General features: G+C 42.9%; 1 protein-coding gene across 3 annotated transcripts in view; it reads right to left on the bottom strand.

Moving 5' to 3' along the window:
* Positions 1 to 682: 682 nt before the first annotated feature.
* LOC135240724 (xin actin-binding repeat-containing protein 2-like) overlaps positions 683 to 12,676 on the bottom strand; it is a 48,460-nt gene continuing 36,466 nt past the window's right edge. For all 3 annotated transcript variants that reach the window (XM_064310610.1, XM_064310611.1, XM_064310613.1), the window contains 3 exons: positions 2,508 to 12,147; positions 934 to 1,067; positions 683 to 821 (listed from right to left, as the gene is read on the bottom strand). In XM_064310610.1, the coding sequence (XP_064166680.1) occupies positions 973 to 1,067; positions 2,508 to 12,147 (9,735 nt within the window). In that variant the 3' untranslated portion in view covers positions 683 to 821; positions 934 to 972. The remainder of the gene's footprint in view (positions 822 to 933; positions 1,068 to 2,507; positions 12,148 to 12,676) is intronic.

Below are 12,676 nucleotides of genomic sequence, written 5' to 3'. Positions count from 1 at the left end.
TGACCCGGACCACTTCTGCTCCTGCCTCTCCCTCTCTTTTTTCCTGCTCACCCACTTTTTCGCCAATACCTGCGATTCCTTTCCCATCCACCGCATCAGCCTGTTCGTTCACTTCCACATCCTTCACTTCCTCACGTGCTTCTTCCTGCTTTTTCCCACCTCCTTCTCCATTTACATCTTGAGGGTTTTTCATTTCCCTTTTAGGTCCCTCCTGCACTTGCACACTGTTTTCAGTACTTATGACTTCTGCACCAACATTATCTCCTGGTCTCGTTTCTGAGGCAACTGGAGGTGCTACAGCCTCTACGTGTTTAGGGCCATTTTTTGCTTCAGCGTTCTTGTTCACTTCTCTCAAAGAAGACTCACTGGACTGACTGTTATGTATTGGTGTTTCAGAGACAGTCTTGCAGTCATCTTGGGGAGGCCAACTTGGCTTGACAAGCTTGAGTTCCTCTTCCACGTTAAAAGCTTTCTTTGGGGTATCAGTTAGGGGGGGCCATACCACAGCAAGTTTACTTGTGGGTTTTTTGGTCTCATCAAATGGTGCGCTTGTGGTAATTTCTGCAATGTGTTTGTTTTCTGTATTTCTGTTTGTTGAGGTTACACTGTTTCTTGAACTGGAGTTTCTTGGACCAGTCTTTTCTGGGGAGGAGGTCCTTAGTGTTGCCCTCTCTGTTGAATTATTTGGATTCTTAGATTTCCGTAAGTCCTTGTACGGTTTCTGTTCAAATCCCTCGTCATAATTTCCTTTGGACTTCAAAAGTTGTTTGTAATGTGGCTTGCAGTATGTACGTCCATGGAGGGATGCGTAGTTGGCAAGGCTGTATGGGAAAACAAAGTAAATACATTTCAAAGGAAAGGGACATATGTGAAACCAAACTTTCTCTGAACATTTGCATTCATATAGAATAATGCATCTGTGCTTCAGATTACCTTAATTTACTACTGCAGTGCTCACAGCGAAAACAGGATTTATGGAAATTCTGTTTGTCCGCAATCACAGACTCCATCGGATAGACCCTCTTCCGACACACCCTGCACAGTTCTGACTCGGGAACTCGAACTTTCTGGAAAGACAAGTGACAGAAGCTTTTCAGACATTGTTTTAAAAACAGTAGTTATGTTCTACAGAACAGGCGACACGGTGCAAAAGCAGAGCTTGCAGTGATTAGAGGAGATGCTTACAGTATCTCACTGATGACAGCAGGTAGTGTTAATTGGTGGAGCAATAATAATGCAACAATAATCAGAGGAATGTGGACCTATATACATTTGGCCAAAACCTGAACTGGAACAAACCAGTTGTGTTCAACTACATTACATTTATTTAACTACTGTGGATATTTTGTCATAGTTGGCTATTGAAACGGGAATCATTCGAATATTCAACATTTTCCTATATTGGTTTCCAAATCATAGAGCTTGTTCTATGTCTATGTTTCAGCTATTTTTATCAATGCAAAGTGTGACTCCTTTCTGTTTAATGCGTAACTTCTTGCAACAGTGATAATAAGAAGCTTGATAAGCCTTATGTGTGTATGCTACTTCCAGTTCCTGTTTGGTTGACAAGTAACTCAGAGGTTCATATCCCTGAGTGTCTATAAATACCATTTATTGAGCGGAACAAAAATAAAGAAACTAACTTTGTGTAATTTATGCTTCTTAATAAAGGTGCTGTGAAACTTTCAGGGAACTTAATAAAGAGTTATGTGCACAATTCAGCCACAGATTGCAAATTTATGCAAAAAAAAAAGATTTAGACAGGATTATTCAAATGCAACATTAAACAATATCATGCCTTTGACTGAGGTCTGTCTCTTCATTCAGTCCAGTTGCAGAATTAAAAAAAAAAATCAGAATTACATCTTACCAAACTTTTGTTGGAGGGCATACTGGGTATTTGGGGCTTGGTAATTTTCTTTGTGACAAAAAAGCCTACCACAATCCAACATGTATTTATTTTTGAAGTTATTCATATGTTTTTACACAAAAAGTTTGGCCCTAAGGTTTGCCGTTTGCAGAAAACATAAATGAAAGCAAAAGGTAGCTTGTTTTTGAATGTGTCACTCACAATTAAGGACAAGGCTGTTAGACAGAACCAAAAATACATCATTTCTCACAGTCTTAGAACAACACAAACAAAACACACTAAGAGTTTCATGCAGCCAAATAAAAATATTCTTTCTGGTTTTGTTGAATAATCAGATACAATAATGCAATGAATAGAAACGCTGCACATAAGGTTACAAAAACAGCCCCTCAATGACAGGAAATGTTGAGGCTTCAGCATTGAAAAACATCCACAAAGTCTGAATGGACTATGAAAAGCTATTGGGCTCAGATGCTAAAATAAGACTGCAAGGCTGTCAGATGAAAGGACTTAAAATCAGTTGATGGAAAATGCAGATAAAAAACCAAAACATGTTAGTCAGGCTTGCAAATAAAACCCAACACGTTTAGAAGCACTCTGTTATATTGCTTTCCTCATGCTGCACGCCTCTGTTTACCAGATATGACAGTCTCTTCCTTGCGTGACACCATCTCTGATGTCCTTTCCTCTGAGCTGCCGTACTTCAGACTTGTGAATACACTCTCACTCTCCGTACAAGTCTTCTGGAAGTTCTTTGGCAGTTCCTCGCGAGAGGCTGTGGCAGCATCTTCGCACTCTGAAATCTTCCTTTTCACTATGTCTGCGTATGACGGAAGGCCCTGCCGAGTTGCGTCGCTCTCTGAGTGCTGGGAGACTGTTGTTGCGCTTCTTGATCCGCTTATCTTGTTGCCAAATTCATCAACACCTGAGAAGTGCTCAGTGACAGACTTAGTTTCAGAAAACCCCACTGGTTCGGAGGAATCCCCAGGCATAATGTCCATTTGAACAGGCAGTGGAGAGCCATCCTTCATGATTTCACCCACCTTCCAATCATGCTTCCCTTGCTTAATGTTTTGTTCCTTGATGTGAACACTTTGATCAGTCTCTTCGAAGAATGTTTTAATAGCCTTAATGTCAAAAGATGGAATTTCTTCTATTTCAGTTAATTGTTTTTCTCCTTCAGATTCTGCATCTTCTGTGTCACTCCCAAGTCTCTCAGGTATCATAATTGGCTCCTTTCTGACATAAACCTTCTGTTCTGGTGATTCAAATTTGTTAACGAGTCCCAGAAGGTCAACCCTTGGAAGCTCCTCCTGCTCTTTTTCTGGGTTTTTTTCTTTTTCAGAGCCCTCCATTTCTGGACCCAAGTGCTCTGGGATATCAGTAGGATCATTCCATGCATAGCTCTTGTTTACTTCTGACATTTGAGCAGGTGATTCAAACTTGTTGACGAGATCAAGCAGGTCAACTCTCGCAACATCCTCACGTTCTTTGTCTGAGCTCTCAGTATCAAACCCCTCAAAACCTAACCGCTCTGGGATATTAATAGGATCCTTATGTATGTCGGCCCTGTTCACTTCTGAAATTTGGGCCGGTGATTCAAATTTGTTAACGAGCCCGAACAGGTCAACTCTTGGAAGCTCCTCCTGTTCTTTGTCTGTTTTGGTTTCTGTTTCAGACTCCTCAGAGTCTGGACCCAGCCGCTCTGGAATATCAATGGGATCCTTGCGTGCATGGCTCTTGTTTATCACCGGCGGTTGCGCTGATGATTCAAATTTGTTAACAAGTCCTAAGAGGTCAACCCATGGAGGTTCCTCAAACTCTTTCTCTTGGTCTTCAGGCTCAGGTTCCTCCATGTCTAGACCCAATCGCTCTGGGATATCAATGGGATCCTTCCGTATATAAGTCCTGTTTACCTCTGCCTTTTGTGCTTCTTCAAAGAACACTTTCTTGTGTTTCACTGAACCAGTCACAACAGGCTTCTCTGATAGGTCAGTTTCTTCATGAATCATTTGTGGACATTCTGCAATCTCACATATTTTCTCAGTTTCCTCTGTAGGTTGTGGGGTTAAAGCATGGGAGGACTCTCCTTGGGGGCTCTGAACTGAGGCATCGGTTGTCTTAGCTGCCTCGTCAGATTGATTAAATGTGGACAAAGACAGATCCTTGTTTGCCTGGGATGTGTCCCTGTCAGTCTTGCAGGGAGATTTTGCTTCTAGTGAGGGAGACGGTGTTCTGGCCTCATCTGATTTTTCCTCACTCAAGGAATGCTTCTTGCTTTTGTGTTTACTGGAGCCAGAGCTTGTTTTAGATATTTTTTGCTTTACCCCACCGACAACTTTCTTTTCAGATTGACCGATTTCGCTTTCATGCTTTTCAATGGCAGCAATGTTCTCATCTAAATACAGTAGTTTAGCTTGTGCTAAATTTCTTACATATGCAATAATCTCTTTTAGCCTCTGCATATTGTGCTCAACTGCTACTTCCTCTAAATCCCTCTTTTCCTCCAATCCAATCAACCACTCAGGAACATTGTTCAGCACTCTCTTCACAGATGCTGAGGTTGTCTTTCCTGAAGCACTCTGCAACTCTTTAATGTGAGTTAGTAGCTTTTTGACTTCTTTACGCCTTTGTGAAACCTCTGCCATGGCTGTGGTAGGCTGAGTGGCTATCTCTTGTTCAGCTCGGTCATCTGTCAGTTTGACAGGTAAGTCCCTGTTCTCATCTTTTATTTTCTCTTGAACATTTTGTTTGCTTGTTTGTCCTTTCTGTTTTTTAGAAGACTTAGTCTGCTTCTGAAACTGACTGGTGTTGACCTGTTGCTGGAAACTTTGCTTAACTGTACTTTCAGTAATGGTGATTTCTTCTTTGACCTGGACGTGCTCTTCCCGAAGGGCCTCAGTCTTCACTGCCCTTGTTTCCTCCTGCAGACGAGTTACCTGCTCTGAAGCAGATGAAATTGTCTCCTTGGAGAGTCTTTCTTGCGTCTGCTGCCTCATCTCCTTATCCTTCTTTGATTTCCGTTTAGATTTTTTTGTTGGATTTTCCACATTGTCTACCTTGGACACAGAAGCCTTCTCTTTAGGCTTTTGCTCTTGCACTATTTCTGTTTTGAGTTGGATTTCTGTGTGTTTCACTTCACTGCTCGTTGTCTTTTTGGTGTTTTCATGATCCACCTTGATGCGCTCCTCCTCCACATTTCCCCCCATAGCTGGACTCAGCAGCTGTGTGTTTGCAAGAGAAACTTGGTTTTCTACCCCGTGTTCCTTGTTTTCACCGATTTCATCTGTCTTTTCAACTTTTGGCATCTTGGGTGTTTTGACCTTGAAAGAAGGATTTATTTTTGGAATTCTGGTTGCTTGAAGAGGAGTTTTCCCTATTTCCTGCACTATAGAGCTCTCATGACCCCTGGAATCTTTAGTTTTTAGAGAAGCAATAGATATGTCATTGTTTGAACTGATTTTCTCAACTTTTTCAAGATGCTCAGAAGTGGTTACAGCAACACTGGTAGAGGACTGTTCTTCAACGTGCACAGTAGAGTGAGACTGAGAGGATGAAACCGAGGTCACCAGTTGCTCACTGGAAGAGACAGTTTCTTGCCTCGTGGAGGAAACAGATGTGGTGTGATGTGCAGCAGAGGTGGTTAAAGAATTCTGATTAGAAGTGTGTGCTTTATTTGAGGACATCTCAGCAGATTTCAGATTTTCAGTCGAGATCAAAGGTTTGCTTAGGGGGATGTGTGAAGGCACTGTATGTATGGAAGAACTGTGCAGTATTGATTTTGGTTTGTGTTTAGTCACCATCTTTTGTGTTTTCTCTTGAACTATATCAGATGTGACATTCATTTCTGAGTGCTCCTTCGTAATTCTCCCTGCAGCAACCTCTTCAAAGGCACAGTTGGCTTGTACATCCTCTTTGATAGCAGTAGAAGAAGAATCTGAGGTTACCACTTGTTCACCAGAAGAGACAGTTTGAAGCTTCTTGGCAGAAATGGATGTGGTATGCTGTGTAGGATTCTGAGTAGAGGTAATGTGCTGTTCATTTGGTTTAGTTGGTTCTGGTTTGGGTTCAGTGAGAGTCTTCTCTGTTTCCTCTTGAATTACATTAGAAGTGATGTTCTTTTCTGATTCCTCCTTAGTTATGCTCCCTGTGGTATCCTTTTCAAGAACAACTTTGGTTTGGGCACATTCTTTAACAAAAGGAGAAAGGGGTGTTATGACCCCTTTGTTTTTCTCACTTTCTTCTTTCTGTTTCCGGTACCTTTCCTCAGCCAGCATTAGTGGGGTTTTGAATTTCCTTATGTATGGTTTTGGTTTGGTGGGTTTATCCTCCACAGGTGGGGGAGGTAGTTTTACAGGTGGGATAAAAACCTTCCTTGGTGGACGAGGACCTTCTTCTGGCAGTGGTTTTGGCAGTGGGATTCCAGATTGCATTTTCCTTGGGGAGACCACTGGCATTTTCTTATCCTTTGGAGGGGACAGAGGTGCTTGAGATGGTAGGGAGCACAATTCTTGTTCAGGAGGTGGGGGTGGTAGACAGTCTTGTGCGGCCAGTGCAGGTACAGGGGGAGGTGGGGGAGGAGGGAAATGATCAGGCTCAGATATCGATTCAACCGGTGGTGGAGGAGGAGGAAGGTCACTATCCTGCCTCATAACAAGTTCAGGGTGAGTTGGATTTTCAGATTCTAAAAGTGGTGGAGGTGGGGGTGGAAGGGGAAACTCAGACTCAGATAATGGAGGTGGAGGGGGTGGTGGTGGTAAGTCTTGTTTCAGTTTCTTTTTATCTAGTGTGATGAGGCCCTTTCTACCTGTGTTGAGGTTGCGGAACTTGACGTCATGCTTTTCCCTGACGGTTTTGTGTTCAGTGACTGTCTGCACCTGTTTCACTGTTTTAATTTGCTGTGTGTGCTCCGTACTTGTGCTTGTACTAGCTGATTGGATTTTGATCACGTTCGCCCCTGAAGCCATCGCACTGTCAGTTGTCGGACTGGTCACATTTTTCTTCTTTATGATCACGGATCCGGGGGTTGGCAATTTCTGTTTCACAGGTTGTTCTTTAACATTAAGCTGGGGTGAAGTATGAGAAATATTGATCGCCGTGGATTGTGTTGTCAGCGAATGTTCCTCCTGGGTTAAAGACTGGCTTTTGACTGATTTAATGATTGTGTGCTTTTGTTCACTGCTCTGTGATTCAACACTTTGGGACAGATTTTTAACTGCAGGGACCGGATTTGCCATCTCACCCTCTGGTTTAGTCAAAATTGAGCATTCGTGGATCTCTTGCTGGGAAAGTAATGGAGTTTTCCTTGGCACTTTGACTCTCCTAGAATGATCAATCCTGCTTTTGACTCTATTGTGCTGTGTCTCCTGTAGCAGGCTTTTTATTGTGCCTCGAACATCACCTTTTATAACCTCTTCTTTCTCAACTGGAGTTTGCTCTTGCATACTGTACAGTGCTTTTATGGAATTTTTCACATCTCCTTCCGTACTAGGTCTGCGTTGCATTTTTGGGGAAGCAGGCAGTTCCAGCAACTGTTGTATAGCGCCTTTCACATTCCCTTGCACAGTCTCTTCCTGCTGATAGAACTTCTTCTCATTAGACGCCTCTCTCAAACACTGCATTGCGGTTTTAACATCGCCTTTAACAATTTCCTCTTTCTCCACATCTCTCACCACATGCTTTGCAATTTCCAGTGATTTTAGAGTGCTTTTGATGTCACCGGGCACTAGATCTTCTATGATGATTTCAGCCTTATTGGTTGCTGATTTTTCCAGAGACTCCAGTGCTCCTCTGATATCACCGGGGACGATATCTGGCTTTTCAATTTCCTTTAACTGATTCTGAGCATCCTTTAGTGACTTCAAGGCTGTCGGTATATCGCCTTTGACCACCTCCTCTTTGTCAACCAGCACCGTCTGGTTTATGGCCTGTGTCAGTGAATTTAGAGCTGCTCTCAAATCCCCCTTCACTATCTCCTCTTTCTGCTGGCTGTTGAGGGTAATCACGGGCTGAGTCATGAAAACCTTGACTGTACTGTGCACATTGCCAGGGACAATGTCATCCGTAGTAACTGTACGTTCAATTTGAGTTTGATTCCTTCTCAGGATGAGTTTTGTCCCAGCGATGTCACCACCAATAATCTCCTCTTTCTCTTCTTTTTCCGGGAGAGTCTCCTCTGCCTCAGATTGAAGTTGTTTGAGATAGTCCAACGCTCCAGACTCTATACAGGTTGAGTAAAAGCTAACATTCCCCCTCTCTGTATCACTCACTTTTATCTTTGCTGACAGTTCAGGACTACCTGGATTGGAAAGAAGTCTGTTGAGGGTACGTTTCACATTCCCTCTGACAACATCTTCTTTCTCAATTCCATTTTCCTCTCTTTGGTTGAGAAGAGAATATATGGTCATCCTCACATCTCCCTTCTCATCCTCTTGAATGAGAATGCCACGTTTGGCAGACCCCTCCTCCTTCAATAGGTTGTTTATTGCTTCCTGAATGTCACCCCTTATTATTTCCTCCTTTTGCACACGTTCACCCATTTCTTGGTTGAACAGCTGTTTCACTGTTGTGTTGATGTCACCCCTCTCCTCCTCATCTATAATGATGCCCTTTTCAGTTGTATCCCGTTTGTTAAGAAGGTTCACCATTATATTGTTCAAGTCCCCTCTGATAACTTCCTCTTTTTGAATCTCAGGAGCGTCTTGATTCATGAGCCTGTATTTTGCCATTCTGACATCACCAATCTCATCAGCCTCTATCAGTATGCCTTGTGAATTTACCATTTTCTGACAGTACAGTTCTTCAAGGGTTTCTTTAATACTTTTACCGACAATTTCCGTTCTCTCCACACTGCTTTCATTGAATTCATGGAAGGGGGTTGTTTCAAAAAGCCATGTTGTCGTCTTAACGTCCCCCTGTGGAATTTCCTCTCGGGCTATCACCACATTGCTTTCTGATTCTTTTATGCTATCCAGGGGTTGCTTTTCAAAGAGCCACACTGATTGTTTAACATCTCCCTTCAACACCTCTTCCTTTGTCACTGTCTCCATCTGATCATACTCTGAGCCTTCACCCCGAATGCTGTCCATTTTATGTGTCTCAAACATCCATGTAGCCGTCCTAACATCCCCCTTTTGGATTTCGCTAACACTAACTGTTCGGATGTACTTTTGTGACTGCTCATCAGACTCAAAACGTCGTTTGTTTGATTTGACGTCTCCCCCTTGAATATCTTCAATGGTTTTAATGGAGACTTTCACATCCTCTGCAATTTCATCAAGAGGCTGTGTTTCAAATCTCCACCTGGCTGAGGTCACATCTCCTTTCTGAATGTCCTCTTCAGTGACAGCTTTAATAACATAGACCTCCTCACTGTCCTTTATTGAATCGAGAGGCTTGGTTTCAAAAAGCCACCTTGCACCCACTACATCGCCTCGCATAGTTTCCTCCTTGGTGACAGTAGTAACTTCATGATAATGGCCCTCTTTATCTTGGATCGCATACAACGGTTGTGTTTCAAACATCATGGTGTAGTTTTTTACATCTCCCCTCTCCATGTCATCACGACTAATTGTCCAAATCCTTCCGATTTCTGTTTCAGAGGAATCTTCCTGAATCTTATCCAATGAGGTGGTCTCAAAAATGAAACGTCCTTTGTCAACATTGCCTCCTTGTACATCTGTCACAGTACGGGTGTTCTTGGGTTCCTCAGCACTGTCACAAATAGCATCTATCGGTTGGTTTTCAAATAACCACTTACAGTTGACCACATTGCCCTTCTGAATGTCCTCAGCCTGAGTGGCTTTAAGCTTTTGCATGATTTCCTCTGTGGTTGATGTCACTATATCTGAAGACTGGTTTTCAAATATGTACTTCATTCTGGATACATCTCCAGATTGAATATCTATCTCAGTGACCCTCTTAAAAGTGCCACTCTCTTCCCCAGTGATGTTCTCGAGGTTCTCGGTCTCAAAAAGAAAACGGGCCATGCGTACGTCTTTCCCTTGGACATCCTCCTGTTGGACTGTGCAGTGTTTTAGGATTGTTTCGGATTCATCTCTGAGGGTATCCAAAGCCTGTGTCTCAAACAGCCAAGTGCAGGTTTTCACATCACCTTTGCGAATTTCCTCATTGTCAGTTTTGGTCACCTCTTCCTTATCATACAGTGCATCCATTTGCTGAGTTTCAAACAGCCACCTGCATGTTTTGACGTCGCCTTTCACAATGTCAAAGCCATCCTTAGTCACAGTCTGGTCATCATCAACATTGCTGAAATATTTAATGGAATCGAGAGGCTGGGTCTCAAAAAGCCACTTAGCTGTTTTCACGTCCCCAGATTCAATCTCTTGTTTTGATATCCCCTTGATAATCTGGAAATTTTTTAAGCTTTCGTCAAACTGATCAATAGGTTTCGTTTCAAACATCCATTTGCAGCTTCTGACATCTCCTTCAACTATCTCTTCCCTTCGCACTGTTTTTACCTCATGGTAATGGCCAGAGCTGTCTTGCATAGCATACATGGGTGTAGACTCAAAAAGATCCTTGTTTGATTTCACAGACCCGCTAGTGACGCCTTCTACTTGTATTTTTTGAGTTGCATCACATCTGCTTAAGTCCATGGTCTCAAATATTTCCTTATAGTTTGTTACATCTCCTTTATCAAATTTTTGTAGGTCCACTGTCCGTGTGAACTCCTTCTTCTCTTCTCTGATGTTTTCAAGTGGTTGACTCTCAAATCTCCATCTCTGATGTCTCACATCGCCTTTTTCCTCTTCCGATGCCACTACCTTTTTAAGTTTACCAACTTCAGGGCTATCCTTCAATGCCTCCATGGGAACAGTTTCAAATAAATGCCTTGCTGATCGCACATCACCCCCTAAAATCTCTTCTGTGGGTACTGGTCTGGCATTGTCATTGTCTTTCAAAGTGTCCATAGGCTGAGTTTCAAATGCCCAGCAATACTTTCGCACATCAGCACCAATAATCTCTTCTTTTTCTAGCTTAGAGTTTTGCCATTCTTCATAATTGATAGTGTCTAAAGTCTTTGTCTCAAACAGCCATCTTCCCATGTTCACACCACCCTTGTAGTTGTCCTCCATTGACACACCACAAATCACCTTTACTTCACTGGGATCCTTATTGATTAGGTCCAGGGGTTGAGTTTCAAAGAGCCAGCGTGAGGTCTTGACATCACCTTTCTCCATTTCCTCTCTACGTACAGTTGTGATCTCCAGCATCTGTCCCGATTCGCCTCTGATAACACACATAGGTTGTGTCTCGAACATCTTAGTTGTTGTCTTAACGTCACCTTTGATTTCCTCCAGTTCTGATTTAAGATTCAGGAAGTGGCTTTCATCGATTGTTTCTGTATGTCCCAAAGAGTCCAAGTGCTGGGTTTCGAACAAGTACCTAGCAGTTTTAACGTCCCCTCTGGTAATGTCTTGTGTGTAGACCGCTTCATGGGTTTGTTCTTCTTCCTGATGTATCTTATTGAGAGAGTCTAAAGGCTGGGTTTCAAACAGCCAGGTGGCAGTTTGCACGTCTCCTCTTGCCAACTCAGGAAATCCTTTTACCTGTTTAATGGAGTCAGGAGTTTCTGTGCCCATCGTGTCCATCGGCTGTGTCTCAAACATCCACGCGGTGTATCTGACGTCATTTCCCGCAATTATTTCCTGCTGGGCGATGTTTTTGGCGTCGTCCTCATCCAGAGATTCATCTTTAATTGAATCCAGTGGTTTGTTTTCAAACATCCAGCGCATGGACTGAACCTCCCCCTTGAGGATCTCGTCCCACTCCAAGTACTCCCGCTCTGGGCTCATGCTCTTGTTGGGACTGTTTCCCGTGTTCTCAAACACGTACCTGGCCTGCTGGACGTCGCCCATCTCCTCCTCTCCACTCTCCATCTGGTCGGTCACTTCGCTGAAGATGTCCCTCTCCAGGTTCTTCCGCACCTCCGGGTGGATGTGCTTGTAGAGGCGCTTGAGCTCGTAGAGGTTTCTCTGCTTGGAGTACTGCTCCCGGTTCATCATGTACTTGGGAGTGCAGGTTGGCTCGGGGAGCTCTGGCGAGCGGCAGTGCTCGGGGACTTCCATAGGCCCCTGCAGTAAATGAGGAGGCGGGGGAGGGAAGTGCTCCGCGCCTCCGTAGGCAGATGCAGGAGCAGCGACCCCCGCCTCCGCTTTCATAGCCTCGGACTGTTCGCACCTCTTTTCCACCGAGGCTTGAGACATTACACTTACAACGGGATCCCACTGAACCTGGTTGTAACTGAGATCGATCTTTCAGGGACAAGAATAAAGGTGGTTGAGTCAGTATGCATTTTCTACCGCTCTCATCCCAACAAGCAGCCAGATTTACGTGGAAAGTTTTTCATCATTTTAACGAAACATCAGCAATGGAAAATATTGCACTCAATTGTTTTAAACTATTTAGTTTAAAAACAATTTAAATAAATAGCGTATTCATCATCTCTGCTTGTAGCACTGAGATGTACATATGTATATGTACAGTGTGTGCAGTCCTCTATATTTTCCTTTTAATTTAGTGTTTTGTGCTTTTAAAATATATTTTTGATGTACTATTTCATTACACAGAGAATAACAGCCTAGAACAGTAGGATGCATATTCTGCTGTGTTATCTTTGGTTTACATTTAACAAGCTATATATATTATGTGAAATTTTATAATTATCATATGGGCATAACACTATGTACTATTTACTGTAAAAAACTGTATTTTTTCAGTAAAATGTTTGTAAAAATTTACAGGACTTCAATGTTTTTTTCAAAAAGCCTGTCAAAGTAATGT

Source organism: Anguilla rostrata, chromosome 15 (genome assembly GCF_018555375.3).
Source record: "Anguilla rostrata isolate EN2019 chromosome 15, ASM1855537v3, whole genome shotgun sequence".
In the NCBI taxonomy this organism is placed as follows: Eukaryota; Metazoa; Chordata; class Actinopteri; order Anguilliformes; family Anguillidae; genus Anguilla; species Anguilla rostrata.
Note: the sequence above shows the minus strand (reverse complement) of the source record. Positions and strands in the feature narration are given on the sequence as shown.